Source organism: Bubalus bubalis, chromosome 18 (assembly GCF_019923935.1).
Source record: "Bubalus bubalis isolate 160015118507 breed Murrah chromosome 18, NDDB_SH_1, whole genome shotgun sequence".
Classification (NCBI taxonomy): domain Eukaryota; kingdom Metazoa; phylum Chordata; class Mammalia; order Artiodactyla; family Bovidae; genus Bubalus; species Bubalus bubalis.
Window position 1 is genome coordinate 12,799,521 of NC_059174.1, and position 18,737 is coordinate 12,818,257.

The 18,737-nt window shown below is 57.0% G+C and overlaps 1 protein-coding gene across 1 annotated transcript in view; it reads left to right on the top strand.

The window, feature by feature from the left end:
- The first annotated feature begins 812 nt into the window (after positions 1-812).
- Positions 813-18,737, top strand: part of JPH3 (junctophilin 3) — a 75,311-nt gene continuing 57,386 nt past the window's right edge. The window contains exon 1 of the mRNA XM_025268500.3: positions 813-1,657. Coding sequence (XP_025124285.2) covers positions 1,276-1,657 — 382 coding nt within the window. The 5' untranslated portion in view covers positions 813-1,275. The remainder of the gene's footprint in view (positions 1,658-18,737) is intronic.

Below are 18,737 nucleotides of genomic sequence, written 5' to 3' on the forward strand. Positions count from 1 at the left end.
TTTTCTTTCTAAGGCGAGCATCCCCTTTCCCCCACATGTGGACCCAAATCGCCTGTAAGGAAAAAGGAAGGATCATTTGTCATAGAGAAAACCACCTGTGGTCCGCAGAGAGCCTCTCCAGTCAAGTCAGGGCCAGGCGTCCCAGACAGGAATCGGGCGCGAGGGGCGAGGCGCGCGGTGGGCTAGCCGAAACGCGCGGGGCGCCCCTGGCCTGCCCAAGGCCTACGGCCCCGGCTTCACCTCGCGGCTCCCGGGAGGGGGCAGAGAGCGCCCTGGGTGCTGGGCGCCTTCCCGTTACGCAGTTCCTGTCCCTTTAAACCCAAGTCCCGGGAAAGACGGGGGGGGGGGGGGGTGTCTGGGGCGTCGCGGCTGGACCCCTATTTCCAGGCCGATCGGAGCAAGAGGTGACGCCGGGCGGGCGGGGCGCCCCGGGTCCCCGCCTGCGCCACGCGCCCTCAGCCAGGCGGGCCAGCTCCCCTCTCCAGGCCTCGTGCGCGCCGGGGGCGGGGGTCCCGGCGGCCGGGCGGGGGCGCGCGGGCGGCGGGGTGCGGGGGCGCGCGCGCGGGCGGGGCGCGGGGTGCGGGCGCGCGCCGCGCCGGCCCGAGCGCGCGAGCCGGGCCCAGAGCGCACGCCACCAACGCCGCCGCCGCCGCCGCCGCCGCCGCCGCCCGACCCGCCGCATTGCTGCTGCCGCCGCCGCCGCCCGGCCCGGCCCGGCCCGCGGCCCCCAATATGGTGCAGCCGCCCGCGCCGCCGCCCGTGCCGCCGCCGCCCGCGGGCCCCGCCGCCGCCCTCGGGCGCCCGCAGCGCGGCAGCCGCAGGTGGGGGACTGCGCCCCGGGCCTGAGCGCCGCCGTCCCCGCCTGGCCTGCGCGGCCAGCCCGGCGGGCTCGCCTCCGAGGGGCACTTGCCGCTGAGGTGGAGCCGTTCGCACCAGCCGCTCTTGCTCCTGCCCCCTCCCTCCCCCCCCCCTCCCCCCCCCCGCCCTCCTCCCCTCCGGTCCTGTCTCCAGCGGGAGCGCGAGACGCTGGTCAGGCTCCGCGGCGCAGCTCGAAAATGAATAATCGCCCCCAATTGACTTGAATTCCTCCGAAGCCGACGCCGCGGCCGTCCGCCGCCCGGGATCTGTTCGCTGTGTTTTTTGCTTTCTCCATTCTTCCTTAAAAAAAAAAAAAAGCAAAACAAAACCAGCCAGCCAGCCAACCAAGACTCCGGTTTGTTGATCGCCTTTTTTTTTTTTTCACCGTTTGCGGGATTTGCAAACCGAGTTACATGCATGTCCAGTGGGGGCAGGTTTAATTTTGACGATGGAGGGTCCTACTGTGGAGGCTGGGAGGACGGCAAGGCGCACGGCCATGGCGTCTGCACCGGCCCCAAGGGCCAAGGCGAATACACCGGCTCGTGGAGCCACGGCTTCGAGGTACTGGGCGTCTACACCTGGCCCAGCGGCAACACGTACCAGGGCACTTGGGCGCAGGGCAAGCGCCACGGCATCGGCCTGGAGAGCAAGGGGAAGTGGGTGTACAAGGGCGAGTGGACGCACGGATTTAAGGGGCGCTACGGGGTGCGGGAGTGCACGGGCAACGGGGCCAAGTACGAAGGGACCTGGAGCAACGGGCTGCAGGACGGCTACGGCACGGAGACCTACTCCGATGGAGGTAGGTGCGCCCGGCGCGCGGGGGCTGGCGGAGGAGGGACCTTTTTCTCTCGCTTCTTCTGTTTTATCTCTGGGGAAGTCGAGCTTCTCCCTCCAGAGGGCCGTGGGCACCTGGGGCATTTCCTGGGGCTCCCTGGAGGCCACAGCGGCCTTGGCTACAGGTTGCCTCACTGCCTGGTGGGGGACAGCGCCCCTGTGCCAGCGGAAGGGTGTTGGGGGCTTTCTGGGAGCAGTGCCAGGCCCGGGAGCCTCGGAGCTGAGCCGGGTGTTAGTGCATCGTCCAAGAGCAGGCCGGAAAGGCCAGGCTGGGCCCGCGGCCTCCTCTGGGACCCAGCAAGGGCGCAGGGGGGCTGGGAGAGGCCCCCCCCCCACCTCTTGCTGGCCCAGCTCCCTGGGTGTCGGCCTCTGGGAGTCAGGCCCCTGCTCTGCTGCTTGTTTTTCCTGCGGTGCCTCCGGGCCTCTCTTAGTCCTGATCAGCCCAAGCCAATGGAGAGAGAGCGGCTGGGAGAGCTAGAGGCGGGGGACGCGCACCCAAACCGTCACAACAAGGCAATAAACTTCTAGGTGGTTGGACGCGGGGCTAGCGCTGTTGGAGCAGGCTGCTGGCGGGAGGGAGGCAGGGAGGCCCATCTGTTTAGCGTGAGCCCAGGAGTCTCGCCTTCAGCGGCTGAATCATTTTCACCGGTAGTTTAGGGATGCTCCGTGCCTTCATTCCAAGATGCCGCCACATTCCCGGCTGAGCCGGCGCCGGAAGCCAGCGTGCTGCCCGCCCTCCGCGGCTCTAAGATGGTTTCTGTTCAGGGAGCCCTGGCTGTCCCAGACACTCCAGTGTCCACTCTTCGGGGCATCTGAGAGGTGTGGGGCACTTCTGTTTCTGGAAGCCAGACCCCAAGCAAGCCTGCTCCCCAGAGGCCCCCTCCCCCATCTGGGAGCTTATCCTGATGAGTGGCTCCCTCTTGGCGGCTGGCTAATTTTTCAGGCTCAGATGCCTGGGAAAGGAGTGGGGACTGGAGGGGACTTCTGTGCTTCTGCTGGGCACAAGAGTCACAAACATATGTGCGGTCCCCTGCTCGCTCTCTGAAGCTCCTGAAGCTTGTGCTAAACACCTGCTCCCTGGCCACATCCAGGAGTGTCAGAGGGCTGGAGAGTAATTATTATTTTGGCTTATGCAACTGAGAGGCAGGGTTCGTTATTCCTGCAAGGGGAGGAGGCGTGGGGGGCAGTTAATTATATAACGCTCCTGCCTGTCAGAGCCATGGCGCTCAGTCCCAGGCGGCCTCTTCTGCGCTGTTGTTGTTTTCCTGGAGTGGGTTGGAGAGTTTCCTTGACCCTGGGGTGCCCGGGCCAGGCCGAACAGACAGCCCTCCTTGGGTTCTAGGCCGTGGGCGTGTGTGTGTGTGTGTGTGTGTGTGTGCAGGCACGGCAAGGCCCAGGCAGCAGATGTGGGTGGCTGAGGTGGGCGGCCAAACAGCCTGGCGCTCCCAGCTGGGCACTTTGAGAGCCCAGGGCAGCCGTCACCCGCGGCTCTGGTCTGGCTGCTCTGCAGATCCGTCCCTCTGGAGGTTCTGCCAGCTGTGTCTGTGCCTGGAGACTGGAGCCTGGGAGGAGAGGGGCTGGGCCGGTCCCCCGTGGGACTCGGCAGGGTGTCTGCGAGGGAGGTCCAGCACTCTGGTCGGCCCCCCTTCCCCAGAGATCTTCAGTGGCCCATGGAATTCTAGCCTCTGTTCATCAGACACCTCCCGAGTGCCTACTATGAGCAGGTGCTCGGGACCCTGCTGGATGGAAATCTGTGCCTTCACGGAGCTTCCATTTTAGAGGGAAGGGTGGTGGTTTCCCAGGAGGAGAGGATCCGATTCTGTGGGGGCCACGGGTGTAGGATGGGCTGTGTTGTTGTGAGAAGCCCTGCTGTCATTGGGTGGACATCCTTGGGTCTCCGTCGGCTACCAACCAGCTCCACTGTGTCCACCCCCTAAAACACTTTCCTCCACATCATCTTGCTTGAGTCTCACAGGTTGCAGGGGAGGGAGTCATGTCCACCACCTACCGAGCCAGGGAGGCCCTGGAGCCCATGGTACAGGACCGAGCCCCCAACCTTTGGTGGCAGAGGCGAGGGTTTGAATCCCCAGTCTGTCCAGGGTGGGACCCCCCTTTCCTCACTCACATCCCATCACCTGTGTGCCAGCCGAGGCAGGCACAAGGATGCAGGGTGCCAGGCCAACTTGCTGCCTTTTGGTTGGCGACAAGGCAGCACAGAAAGTCGAACTGACCTTTGTGGCCTGGAATAATCAGGCCAGACATCTGGGGCTACTGGAACCCGGTCCCCACCCCTCACTAGGAAGGGGGTGGCTGTTGAGAATGTTTGCCCTCAAGCAGTGTGCGGGGCGAGCAGAGTTGACATGATGTTTCGTAATCCACCAGAACTGAGTGGTGGTCTCCACGCCTGCTCGCAAGTCAACTGGTGGGCAGCGTGGGTCATACTTGGAGAGGGCCAGCAGAGCCTTAACGAGCTCATGGTCCTGCCTCCAACCCTGCTTTCCTCTGCACTCGGGATGGGGATGTGGGGCAGGCAGCCGCCCAGCTCCCATTGCTGACTTGGGGAAACGGCGATTTTCATGAATAATGCACCAACGGCAAATGTATTCTACATTTAGCTAGAATTGGTATGGAATCCATTTCAACTGGGGACACTTCTGCCAACTCCTCCTCCTCCAGGTTCATCCTCCCCCAGGCACAAGGCCGGCATTGCTCACTCAACCGAGCTGAGTGGCTTCCACTGTCTGTCGGGTGACCCTGAAGAGACGGTGAGGCCTGAGGGCACAAGGGTGTCAGGGGCACACACTGTAGGGTCGACACCCATTGAGCTTGAATCCCGGTTGTGCCTTTGCTCTTCTCTGTGACCTTGGGGTGAGTTACTTAATGTCTCTGAGCTTCTGTTTCTGAAGCCATACAAAGGGCCGATAGCAACGACTGTTAAATAGGTGGGGCTTAATTGAGGTGGTATACATGGCAGTGCCAGGAATAGAGTAAGCATTCATTATTATTTAGCACCGTTTTATTATTAGAGTTCACATGCAATGAATGTCACTTACAATGATCGTTATTAGAACCAAAAGCCAGATATGACGATAATGATCATGAAAATGTTAATAAACGGCCATGCTCAACACTTACTGTGTGCCGGACATGTGGCGAGTGTCTGCATGACCACAGCACTCAGTCCCTGTTCGTTTCCAGGCTTGGTTTTCTCCTTCTTCCCATTTCCCACTTTGGGAAGCAGAGGCTCAGAGGAGCCAGGTGACTTGACTGCTGCGCACTGGGCGGCACCTGGAATCACACTCAGGGTGGCGGTTCCCAAGCTCTTGCTTCTGTGTGGAACACCTCTCTCTGAACTCCCTTGTGCAAAGCCCCATGCTGGTTCTTCCTCTCCCTCCACACCCTCCTTCTCCTCTGGGTGCAGCAGAGTAGTTGCAGGCAGGTGCACATGGCCAGACACCCAACCCGGGCCCTCTTCTCCGCTTGATAGACCCCTGCTTTGCTGCACAGGTAAATATTTCCTGTCGGGTGCCATGTGCACAGGATCCCTCGGACCAAAAGTTACCCCCCGCAAATAAAACCCTCCCACAGCCCGAAAGATGTGAGTCATTGCACACACCCGGCCGCTCCCCCTCACATACAGATTCCGTTCACTGGCCCAGATCCCTCGGCCCACACGAATCACACACGCCCACAGTCAAAATTCAGACCCCCTGCGCCTGCGTGCGCGCACACAGTACACCTGTCACTGGAGACGGTTTCCACCCTGTCCCCCAAAACACAGCCACGTGCGCCCTCCAGCTCTGTTCGCTTGCCAGGTACTCCAGGTCCCCCCACCTCCGCTCCTCCCAAGAAGCGGCACTCCCTGTAAAGAGAGGGTGCCAGCCACAGAGCAGGGCTTGGGTACATATATGGGTCTGCGGCTTTGTTTCCACTTTAAATACACATTTAGGCAGTCAGTACCACCCCCCCCTCCTTTAAGTGGGGGAAACCCTCTATCAAAATAAATGACTGTTGGTGCTTGGAATATGTGAAAAGTGAACTTTTTTTTTTTAATCCAAATGCTTAATTTAGGAGGAAGCAGGTCCATGGACAGGAATATTGAGCCAGTAGGAAATCATTTCAGAAACAAAAGGCAATTGGAGATGAAAGTGCGTCTTCAGAGAGTCTTTCAGCCCCTTTGGGGAGGGAGAAGTCTCCTTGAGGTGAAAGGAGAAGGGAAAGCAAATAACTAGTTCTTTGTTGCCACTAATAGCTGAGAGAGGAGTGTTACTGAAAAGTCCCCTCACCCAGCACAGCCCTAGAGCAATTTGACGGGCTTTATATTAGGAAGCCTAACTGAGCTGGTGAAGATCAGCACCCTCCGAAAATAGCCATCCACTGGGTAGCTAGTGAGTGGCCCTCGCTGACGCTAACAGTTCATGCAACGAACCCGAGGACAGGGGACTGTGGGTCCATCTTCTGAGGATGCCTGTGGAGAGAGGAAGCCCCCGGGAAAAGGTGGTGATGGTGGCAAGAGGGCAGGGCCAGGAGTGTCTGCCATTTTTCCTCTTCTTCATCTTCCGCCAGGTCTCCACAACTCTAAAGACAGCTAGCTATCAACCCTGAGCTGATAAGTCTGTATAAAACACTCCTCAGGTCCTTCAATGTCAGTACGATATTAGATTTGTGAGCCCTGGAAGGACGGGTGATGTTTGAATTTTCTGCAGTGATTCGTCTCCTCTTGAATCAACTGCTCCCCAGATTGTAGTTTCCTGGCTTGGGAAAGGGCACGTGGTTGATGAAAGTGGTGTTATGTGGGGTCCTGGCTTTGCCAAACAGGCTGTGTGGACTAGCGCTAGGGGCCGGCTCGCCCGTTGTTCCGGAGACGGGAGCGGCCCATTCAGCACCATGGAGAGCGCTCCCCTGTTCTGCCTGAGCTGCTGGGAGACTGCCTTGCTCCGATTCCTTCCGGGCACTTCGTTCACTAAGACCTTGTCTACTGGCCAGTTGAATGCCTTCTCGGTGTCTCCTTGTGAGCCAAGGGGGCATTTCCCAGCTAGGGTGGGCAGGGTTGGAATGGGGTTCTTTAGTAGAACTCAGACACGACTGAGCGACTTCACTTTCACTTTTCGCTTTCATGCATTGGAGAAGGAAATGGCAACCCACTCCAGTGTTCTTGCCTGGAGAATCCCAGGGACGGGGAAGCCTGGAGGGCTGCTGTCTATGGGGTCGCACAGAGTCGGACACGACTGAAGCGACTTAGCAGCAGCAGCAGCAGCAGTAGAACTCATGCAAATCAAACCTGAGGTTTACTTCTGCCTTGGGGTGTGTGTGTTCAGTTCCTATTGGGTGTACAAGGATTACAAGTGCACACCAGGGGCTTCCCTGGTCATCCAGTGGCTAAGACTCTGACCTTCCACTGCAGAGAGTGTGGGTTCAATCCCTGGTCGGGGAACTAAGACCCTACATGCCACGTGGCACGGCCAAATAAAGAGAAAACGTGCACACACGGCAGCAAAGGAAGGATTTTGTCTGTTGCAGACAATGAAAGATGGTCTTGCCTCCGTTCTGTTTAAGTCAGCATCAATGGATTAGTCATCTGAAGCAATTCTGCCCAATCTGCATGTGGCCATTTGAATTTAAATTTGAATTAATTGCAATTAAATGAAATTTAGAAACTCAGTGCCTCTGCCATGCTAGCTGCATTCCACACACTTAAATGCTGCTTGTGACTTGAGGCCACCACCTTGGACAGTTCGGAGACAGAACATTTCTGTCATCACAGAAAGTCGTCTCATACAGCACCAGTGTGGAGCGTAAGAGTCGTGCAGGAAGGGCTGTGTGTCCCGTCACTAAAGTAGTGCCCACATACAGTGGTCACTCAGTAAATATGTGTGGGATGAATCCATTGGGCAAATGAAGCAGTATTTGGTAATTTCATTCCCTGTCATCATTTCAAACATCCATCCTGTTGCAAGAACTTAGAACTGGATGTAGACAGTTAAAGGGAAATTTAAAAACCCTCTAAAGCATCACTGTTAAAATTCCCTGAATGGTTTTGTTTTGTTATCAGCTCTGCTGTTGCTCATAGACCTGCCAGCATTTTACATGAGTAAGATGGATGGTGTTGAATACAGTGAATAATAGAGAAGATGTTCTAATGCTGTGAGGCAGTCATGGCCAGGAGACATTGTTGGAATACTGTCTAATGAACAGCATTCATTGTAAAGTGCTAGGCAAGGGACTTTGCTGGTGGTCCAGGAAAGCCTGGACCCTGGTTGGAGAAATAAGATCCCATGTGCCATGGGGCAAAGAAGCCCATGTGCTGCAACTACTGAGCTCATGCACTCTGGAGCCCATGTGCCACAACCAAAGAAGCCTGCATGGCACAACAGAGAGCCTGTGTGCTGCAACTGAGACCCAATGCAGCCAAATAAATAAATATTTTTTAAGTGCTAGGAAACACAAACAGAAAAATAAGTACCCTTTCATCTGTCCACTTTCTAATGGTCCCTTTTCCTCAGCTTGATTCGTTCAATAATTAAGCATTTACCAAGTTCCTACTATGCTCACAGCATAAAGACTGAAACCTCATTTTCAGTGGGTCCACCTGACAGTATCTGCTGCGCCTGACTCTGTGTCTTTGTCCCTTTGGGCTGCTGCATCAGAAAACCATAGACCGGGTGGGGGATGGGGAGGTTATAAACAACAGCATTCATTTCTCATGCTTCTGGAGGCCGAGAAGTCCCAGATCAGGGCGCTGGCAGTTTCAGTGTTTGGTGAGGACCTTCTGGGTTGCAGACCACCGGCTTCTCTGTGTCCTCACATGGGGGGAGGACAGAAGAGTTCTGTGGGGTCTCCTTCATAAGGGCACCAATCCCATCATGGTGGGCCCCATCCTCTTGACCCCATCACCTCCCAAAGCCCGTACGGTTCTGGGGGGACACAAGCATAGTCCATAGCACTGTGTATACAGTACGTAGTTTTAAGTAATGTAGGCTGTTGGAAAAAAAATAAGCAAATAAAATCTAAAACACAAGAAACAGCATGACATGACTTTTACAGAAAAATATGTAGTCTGGGTACAAAACTATAATATGTAAAATAATTAGGAGTTTCTCATGCCAGACTTCAGGCATCTCAAAAGGAGATGCCACAGGTGAGGGTTCTGTGAAGGGAAGGGAGAGCCATGTCCGTCCTTAAGTGAGCCCCAGAGGCATCCTCGGAGGGGCACCTGGCCAAGTCTGAATGGCGGGGGGTAGTGTGGTCATTACACCAGGACTGAAGTTGCTGGCCTTGAAGGAGGCTTGTCCTCAGCGTCGGTTTTCTCATCTCCATGACGAAAGTGTTTGTCACTTCAGTCTTGTCCGACTCTTTGTGATCCCATGGCCTGTAGCCTGCCAGGCTCCTCTGTCCTTGGGATTCTGTAGGCAAAAATACTGGAGTGGGCAGCCATTCCCTTCTCCAGGGGATCTTTCCGACCCAGAGATCAAACTCGGGTCTCCTGCATTGCAGGCAGATTCTTTGCCATTTGAGCTACCATAGCAATTTTTTCCATATGTGTCATCTCACGAATTCCCAGGAATGTCAAAGTTATTGATTCGGACACAGGGAGGGCTCCCTGGTGCTTTTGGAGACCTCCAGTTGGATCAAGGGTCAGTCCTGCTGCTGGTGCTGGCCTGTCAGTGTCTCTTACCCCAGGCCAGGGTGTCCTCCACCTGATTGTGTGTGAGTCACCTGGGAGGTGTGTTAAAATAGATTGCTGACCCCCTGTTAAAATAGGTTGCTGACCTCCTGGGTCTGAGAGGTACCCCCAGGAATTTACATTTCTTACAAGTTTCAGTTGATGCTAATGCTACTGGTCTGAGGACCCCACCTCTAGAACCACGGTGCTAGGCAGCCCTTCTCATCCCCAGCCACACAGTAGCTCCACCAAGGATGGTGTCCAGGGAGACTGTTAGAAATGCAGGCCTCCCATAGACCTGCAGGATCGGAATCCTCGTGCTTGCAAGATGCCCAGGAGGTTCACATGTGGGCAGCTCCATTCAAGTTCCTACCTTGGCTGCATGCAGAGTCATCTGGGCACTATGAAAATACGTGGTGCCTGGCCCCACCCAGAGATGCTGACGGGGTAATCTGGGTGTGGCCTGGGTATCTGAGTCCTTTTTCAAGCTGCCCAGATGATTCTTATGTGTGGTTTGGTCAATGGCCTTGCGTCCGGAGCAGCCTCAGCCACACGTTGGGATCACTAGGATGGTTTGAGGGAGGGACGTGTCTGGGCTCCATGCAGCACCTCTCCAGCCAGGATCTCGGACGGTGGCATCTGGCTTGGGTGTGTGACAAAGGAGGCAGGGCTGAGAGTCATTGCTCTGGACAGAGTGTTTTAAACTCCGGGTCACATGGCTCACGACAATGAAATAGACTAGCATTCCCCAGCACCACATCCATGAGGGTAAGTGATGTTTCACTTCTGCCCCGTCGCCAGCGGCCTCCTTCTCTGTGTCTCCCCTTTGTTTCTTGAAAGGATGCCTCTCATTAGATTTAGGGCTCAGCCAAAGTCCAGGATGATCTCATCTCAAGGACTTTACGTTCGCTGCATCTGCAGAGACCCTTTTTCTAAATAAGAGCACACAGGGGATGTCCCTGACGGTCCAGTGGCTAAGCCTCCATGCTTCCACTGCAGAGGGCATGGATTTGAGCCCTAGTTGGGGAACTGATATTCCACATGCCACCTGGCCCAGCCAAAAATAAATTAAGATGTTTAAATAAGGGCACATTCCCAGGTATCAGGGTTTAGGACTTGGACATCTCTTTTGGGGGACATTTTTCAACCCACTGCAACGTCATACCAGTTTTGGTTTTGAAAGAGCTCCAAGGCGAATACGTGCTAACTGGAATCCTGAAGCCAGGAGATTCCTTTGGAAGAAGGGTACTCACTGTCTTCACATCCACTTTGTTCCAGGGGCTGAGCTGTGCACTTACCACAGGTGTTATTTCTTTTAGTCCTTTGCTGTTGTTCAGTTGCTAGCTCACGTCCGACTCTTTGCAGCCCCATGGACTGCAGCACGCCAGGCTTCCCTGTCCTTCACTGTCTCCCAGAGTTGCTCAAACTCATGTCAATTGCGTTGGTGATGCCATCCAATCATCTCATCCTCTGTCACCCCCTTGCCCTCCTTCTCTCAGTCTTTCCCAGCATCAGGGTCTTTTCCAGTGAGTTGGCTCTTCACATCAGGTGGCCAAATATTGGAGCTTCAGCTTCAGCATCATTCCTTCCAATGAATATTTGGGGTTGGTTTCCTTTAGGATTGACTTATTTGATCTCCTTGCGGTCCAAGGGACTCTCAACAGTCTTCTCTAGCACCACAGTTTGCAAGCATCAATTGTAGTCCTTAAATCAGTGGTTTGAGGTAAGGTGTGCATGCTCAGTTGCTTCAGTCATGCCCGATTTTTTTCAACCCCATGAACTGTAGCCCGCCAGGCTCCTCTATCCATGGGATTCCCTCAGGCAGGGAATCCCAGATCTTCCTAACCCAAGGATCAAACCTGCGTCTCCTGTACTGAAGGTGGATTCTTTACCATTGAGCCACCAGGGAAGCCCTTGAGGTAAGGCATGGGGTCTCATTTAGGGGATGAGAAGGTGAAGTGTGCAGTTTCCGTGGCTTTAGAAGGTTGCGTGACTGTTGGGTGTTGGGCCCAGCTGGCCCAGAGCCGCCCACAGTCCCAAGCGATGGCATTCCCCAGTGGAGCCATCATGTCATCTCCCCTTCCTACAGCTGAGGAAGCTGGGGCCAGAGGAGCCCGCGTCTCACCGTGAAGCAGAGGCCGGAGAGGGTGACACCATCTTTTGAGCCTGGGCCTCCAGTGGGCCTTCGTCCACATTTGTAAACACGTGGGTTCTCCCAGGCCCCGAGAACTCTCGCCCTCTCCCAGGGGCAGGCAAGTCCTGTGACATTTTGTGGGCACCTCTGGGGGTTGCAGACTCCCTGAGGCTTCTCCGTAGACCCCAGATGAGAACCCCGCCATTCTCCATGGGTGTCTGTAGATTTCACAGCCAGTGGGAAGTGGACAGAGGACCTGCAGACTCCTACAGGTCTGAGTCCGAGGCATAGGGCAGGAGTGGGCAGTGGGCTTCCCCTGCCACTCTGTCCCTCCTCCCTTCTCAGGATGCTCCACTCCAGAGGCCCACAGCCCGAGGCTTCTCCCGGAGGACTCCAGGGCCCACGCTTGCAGCCAGCCTCTGACACCCTGACCTTACTCCCACCCTGCTCCCCGCAGCTGCCTTCTGTCAGCTACCCTCACTCCCATGCCTGGTGAGTGTCTGGCCTTTTGAGCTGGGGGTGAGCCGGACTCCTTCTTCCTTTTTATAAAAATTTTGGCTGTGCTGGGTCTTCCCTGCCGCGTGTGGGCTCTTCATCGCAGTGCGGGCTCAGTAGTTGAGGCGCGCAGGCTTAGCTGCCCCTTAGCGTGTAGGATCTTAGTTCCCTGACCAGGGATTGAACCCCGCATTGGAAGTGCGGATTCTGAACCACTGAGCCACCAGGGAAGTCCCTGCCCAGGCTTCTTCCCTGCGGTCCCCTTGTGAGATAAGCGTGACCCCTCCGTTTTACAGATGGGGGGTGGGCCAGAGGCTCAGGGAGGTAGGGGAGATGGGAAATGCTGAAACAGGGACTGAACTGCTTGTGGTCTGACCGGGGCCGCCTGGACAGGCTCCCAGAGGAGAGCGCAGGGGCCTGCAGTGGGGCTGCCTGATGCGGGTGGTCATGAGGACCGTGCTGAGAAGACCTGATCCCCACCCCAGCAGGTCTTGCATCGGGGCTGAGGACGGCTAATGGGGACAGGAGGCGTCTCTATGTGGGCTGGGCGGCACCTGCACTGTGGGAAGTCCTGGAGGGGTTTTCAGTGGGAGGGTTTCAGGGACTAAGGGGGCTTGGGGGCCCTGCCAGGAGTGCCAGGTGAGACCCTACGTGGCCGGCCACTGTCACAAGCCACGCAGGCTTTCTCGGAGACTGGTTGTAGGAGGAAAGCCAGGGGGCGTGAGCTGGGGCCCCACTGCCTACCTGGGGGTGTGCAGCCGATGCGTGTGCGTTTCAGGGCCCTGCCCCCAACCATTGGGTTGTTACTGGTGAGTTTGGAGACCTGGCTGCTCGTGGGTCACTCTGAGATTAAAAGCAGCAGTTGAAATGCACTTTGGTGAGGACAGTGAGGGTGGGCTGTGGCTTTGCAGGGGTGGCGCCCCCTCCCCCCCGCTGGCCCCTCGGTGCCCCCGGGCCCTCCCTGTGTACCCGTGCTTGTGCACTGGCTCCTGTGGCATCTTCTCTCCTTGCACTGGAAGCTCCAGAAGGGCAGAGGCCCATCTGTCGAGTTCCTGACTGTGACCCCCAGTCCAGCCACAGCGCCTGCAGCAGGGGGACCTCAGGGGACCATGGTTGGACGGTGAATGAATGACCCCTTAGCAGGGAGCTGGCAATGTGAGAGGGCAGCCCTGTGGAGAGCGAGAGAAGGTGCTGGCGGGGAGGACAGCACGTGCAAAGGCCGGAGGCAGGGCTTGGTCTGCAGCAGAGGGGGCAGAGGGGAACAGTGTCCGGGCTCAGCTTCCGGGCTGCGGGAAGGATGCTGGATTTTGTCCAGAGGCCAGGGAAGGGCTCTGAACGATTTAAGCAGGGCCGCATGCGATCTGGTGTTTGTGCTTTCATAATTAAATGTTTGTTTCCAGATAATTGTAGATTCACACGCACTTGTGAGAATGATACAGAGACATCCCCTGAACCCTCCACCACATGCCCCCAGCGGTAACATTTTGCAAAACTCTAGTACAGCGTTACAGTCCGAATGCCAGCCTGGGTACTGTCTCAGACAGAGTATCTCGTCACCACCCGGACCCTCTGTCCTCCTTTAGGGCCACATCCGTCCCTCCTCCCCGCCTCCCCCCGCACGGGTCTCCTCGGCCTCTGGGACCATAGACCTGCTCTCCATTTCTGTCATTTCTCATTTCAAGAATATTCTACAGATGGAGCCTTTGGGAGCTGCCTTTGTGCTCGCTGTGGTTCCCTGGAGACCATCCAGGCCATTGTTCGCACCAACAGCTGGTTCCTTTCGCTGCCCACCGTGCTCCTCCGTGAATGGAGAGGCGCCCTGTCCCTGTTGAGGGGCGTCTGGGGTGTTCCCACAGGGGGCTGCTATGAATACCACCGCTGCACTCGTCCACACAGAGGCTTTGTGCAAACCTAAGCCTTCATTTCTCGGGATAAATGCCCAGGTGTGCGCTTGCTGGGCCGTGCAGCAGCTGTCTGGCTGTGTTTGGATGATCACTCTGGCTGCTGGGTGGGGAAGGAAAAGGGGGTCTAGAGAGGAAGCTGGGGGCTCCCAGGAGGGGTGCAGGTGTCCAGGAGGGAGGGGATGATGGCCTGGGTCTAGGTGGGTACAGTGCATAGGGGAGAACCAGAGGCCTGAGAATTTGGAAGTGGGCAGAGCAGGGGGGTGGAGTGCAGACAGTGCCCAGGAACTGGGGGCTGAGGGGACCCCGGGGAGGAGTGGATGTGGGGTCGGAGGAGGACAGGGTGTGGTGAGGGTTGTGAGTCTGGGTCCCAGGGGACATGGTCCTGTGGGAGGTGATGCTGAAAGTCAGGGGAGGCATCTTCCCAGAGGGGCCCTAGGACTCAGAATTGGAGGAGGAGGAGGAGGAGGAGGAGGAGGAGGGTGGGGGGTGAAGACAGACCGAGGGGGCAGCAGGACAGAGGCGGGCCAGGGACTCGGTCCTCGCTTGTCCCGTCCACATGGCCACCACTTTCCTCCATTAGGTCATCTGATCACTCCCACATAGTGTGCCCATTTACAGACCAGGAAAGCAGGGACAGGATAGAGTGACCTGCCCAAGTCATGAGGGAGAGCTGGATTCCAGAAGCCATGGAATCACAGAGCACAGGGCTGAGTTCAAACCACAGGCCACCGGTTACAAGCCTGCGTGGGCCTTCCTGAAGGTCCATGAGCTCAGGCGACGATTTCCAAGCTCGCACCTGGTACCCACGGATGCTCCATGAATAAGCTGCCATTACTGCTGTTGTGGACCCTTCACAAACCCCAAGGGTGGATGGTAGCCCCCAGTCTGTGCTTCACACCCTCCCCTCTTATCCTATTATATCCCATAGGTGGTCCCAGGTCACGCCTGCGCCCTGAGAGAAGACAAGTCGTATTGTGTTTATTGAGATATAATTTACATAAAATCCACTTTTTTTAATTCGGTGCTCTTTAGAGCGTTCACAAGGTTGTGAAGCTGTCACCACTCTGTCACCACCGCCTAATTCTAGAACATTTTTATCACCCACAAAAGAAACCCTGTTCTGCATTAAGCAGTGACTCCCCACTGTCCCCCGCCCCCCAGCCCTTGACAAGCCCTGTTCTGCTGTCTGTGGACCTGCCTGTTACGGACATCTCATGTGGATGGAATCCTACACTCTGCATGTGGTCTTCTGGGTTTGGCTTTTTTCACTAAGCACCCAGGTCCATCCACATGCCATGTATCAGAATTTCATTCCTTTTTTTTGGTTTAAAAATTTTTTTTTAATTTTATTTTTGGCTGTGCTGGGTCTTCACTGCTACGTGGGCTTTCCTCTAGTTGTGGTGAGCAGCGGCTACTCTCTAGTTGGGCTCCACGGGTTTCTCATTGGGATGGCTTCTCTCGTTGCAGAGCACGGGCTCTAGGCATGCGGGCTTCATTAGTCGCAGCCCATGGGCTTTAAAGCACGGGCTCAGCTGCACAGCGTGTGGGGTCAGGGATTAAACTCGCATCTCCTCCATTGGCAAGTGGATTCTTTACCACTGAGCCACCAGGGAAGCCGCTTCTTTCCTTTTTAAGACTGAATAGCAGTCTATATGGATAGATCTCGGTTTGTTTATCCATCCATCCGTCGATGGACGTTTGTATTGGTTCCACCCTTGGACTGCTGTGAATATTGCCGCTGTGAACATTTGTGGACACAGTGTCATGTGGAAATGTTTTCCATTCTCTTGGGTAAATACCCACGAGTGGAACTGCGAGGTCTGATGGTAGCCGTGTTTCACCTTTTGAGGAGCTGGGGGACTCTTCCAAAGCAGCTGCGCGGTTTTGCAGTCCCATCCACAGGGGTCTGAGGGTTCCAATCCCTCCACATCCTCTTGAACACCTGTTACATCTGTCTTTTTGATTATGGCCATCCTGGTGGGTGTGAAGTGCTGTCTCACTGTGGTTTTGATTTGTGTTTCCCTAATAACCAGTGATGGTGAACATCTTTTCACGTGCTTCTTGGCCATTTGTGAGACTTCAGACAAATGAGGTCCAGATCCTTGCCCACTGTAAGATGGGGTTATTTATCTTTTTATTGTTCAGTTCTAAAGCTTTTTTTAATGTATTGTAGATACCACAGTGACTTAAACTGAAGCACCTGACTCTTAGCCACCCCCAGGGTGCCCACTGGCATGCTGCCGGCCCCTTGGGTGACAGATTCCTTGAAATACATTGTGGGTGCCTTTCTCTTGGCCCGAATACCGAGCACAGTGCCAGGCACACAGCAGGGGCTCAGTAAACATTGGGACCTCAGCGCACCAGCTAAGGGGCCAGGCAGTCCTGTCTACGTCAGTGAGGTGGCTGTGATGGGTTGCGTTTAGGCTCCGTGTTACCAGCCAACAGAGAATGGCAGTGGTGTCTGTGGGGAAGCGGGGACCCACGCAGGTATTTACTGAGCACTGACTGTGCTGGGCAGTGAGCTAGGCCTGGGGGAGAGAGGGGTCCGAGAGCCCCAGGGCAGGGTGTGTGTTTGCACAGGCTGGGGACCTGTGTCAGCGAGTCCTGGACAGGACCAGCAGATGTCTGGGCATCTGGGAACACCTTCTAGGGCAGCGCTTTTCCAGAGACCTGAGAGTTTTAGGAGAGAGGCAGGTGTCGGAGGTGCACAAGGAGAAGATGTTTAATCACCCCCAGAGGCAGAGAGAACAAGGCAGCCCCGGGAAGTATGGGTGAGGGCTGGGGGACCGGTGTGGCTATGTCTGGCTGGGCACAACGGGCCGGCCTGGGGGCCAGACCCCCCGCCCGGTGCGTGGGGACCATGGCCTGACCCTTCTGTCTGCACAGAATCAACTCGATGGTCAGGAGAAACAAGCCAGGAGGTAACCCGCTGGGGCCCAAGGTCCTAGTCCACAGCCGGGCCGGATTCTCCCAGCATCCTGCACTGCCCAGACAGACTGGGGACCCGCGCATCCTGCGTGGGGGCCTGAGCGGCTGTGTCCACGGGGCCGGGCCCAAACGTGGAGGAAATGAATTGAGTCCCCGAGAGAATGTGGCAGAAATACAGCAGAAGTCAGGGTTTTCTCGGGGCTGGAGGCTGCCGTGTTAGTGACTGTATTAGTGGAGAGACAGGAGAGAGGAAGGGAGGACAGCAGGGGAGAGAGACAGAAGGAAGCAGAGACAGAAAGAGCAGAGAGAGATGGAGGGCAGAGAGGCAGGGCTCGGGGGGAAGAGCCAGGGAGTTGGGGGCGGGCTGTGGGGGCGGCGAGGGAGAATGAGCCCTTCCACCCCTCCAAGGGCACATATGTTATTTCTCAGTCCCCCCTTGTTCAGAAGCCCAGCGCCCAGCCCCTCCCACGCACCTTCCCGTAAAGCCCCAGCAGCTGTCCCCTGAGGCCGGCTGTCTTGAAGCCCAGAGCAGCCTGAGCAGGGCCGGGGGTGATTGGGGGTGGGTGGTCTGTCCCACTGCCAGCGGCCAGGCTGCTCCCTTGTCCCAGGCAGGCACCTCTGCCTCAGTGTTCAGCCCTGCGCCCCCTTCTCTGGACAGTGAGGGGCCCTCGGTAGAACTGGGTCCCCATCCCCCAAGCAGCCCACGGCCTGGTCCCACTTGAGTTGCTGTCAGTTTGGTCCAAAGTCCTGGGGTGAAAACTCAGGGCCGCCTCACCCCCCTGTAGAGCAGAACCCCCCGACCTGGGGACACCCCCTCCTTCTGCCCGGAGCCGCTCCCTGGGCCATCCTGTAGGAGAACCCCAGGCCTGGACTCCTGCCCAGCAAGCTGCCTGAGGGTCATCGGGGGTGATTCTGAGCCTGGGCCAGTCAGGCTGCAGGGGGCAGCGCTGGGGGCTCCTGAGTCCTCCCAGCGCCCTTGCCTCTCCGGAAGGTCCCCAGACCCCTTGGGCGTTGAGTTGGAGGGGCGGTGGAGGTGGGGGGTCTACTGGCCCGTGGACACAGTGTGGGCCTCTCCTGCCCCTCCCTCTGCCCTTGGGGTCCACGGGGTGGGTTCAGGGTGGTGGTGCCGCGTGTCCCGGGCCCAGGCCCAGCGTCCGGCAAGGTGGGCGTGTGAGCCTAGTCTTCAGCTCTCCGGCCGGCGGGCCTGGGTGTAACACTCTTCTAGGGTGTTTGCAGCCACCCACACTGGACGTGCCATTTCGGGGGTTACAGAGTCCCGGGTTTGGCGACCACCACCACAGTTTGCTGCTGTTGAAATAAGGATAGTTTCTTCCCCCACAATCCCCAATTCCTCCCTCCCTTTGGGAGCCCACCGATCCTGGGGTGGGGGTCCCTGCCCCAGCAACCCCCACCTTGGGAGCAGATGTATGGCCTGAAATCAGAGAGCCCACCTCCGTGTCCTGTGGGAAGTCCTGACCGGAGCCTTCTCCACCCCGCTTGCTGCCAGGGCCTCTGGGTTTGGGGGTGTTCTGTGGGAGTTCAGGGCACAGCTTGGAAATACTCCTCAGCTGTGGGCCCCCCTGGGCTGCAGAGCAGGCTTTCTGGGAGTCTTCATCTGTGGGGGCCCCCATGGAACCCAGTAATCAGAGGGTTTTTTCCTGGCCTTGACAGGAAGTAGTCATGTCCCCACTGGGGTGGTCAGGGTAGCTGTGATGCCTGTCGGTGGTGGTGGGGGGATGTGCAGACACCCCCAGGGCCCTCCCCAAGGCAGAGGAAGGACAGGGCCAGCTCCCCCCCGGGGCCCACCCTGCTCAGACTGCAGAGGCTCTGTGGACCGAGGCTCTGTTTTTTATAGTTTGAGCTACAGTTCATACAACATACAGTTCCCCCACTTAAGGCGTGTGATCGCGTGACCTCTAGT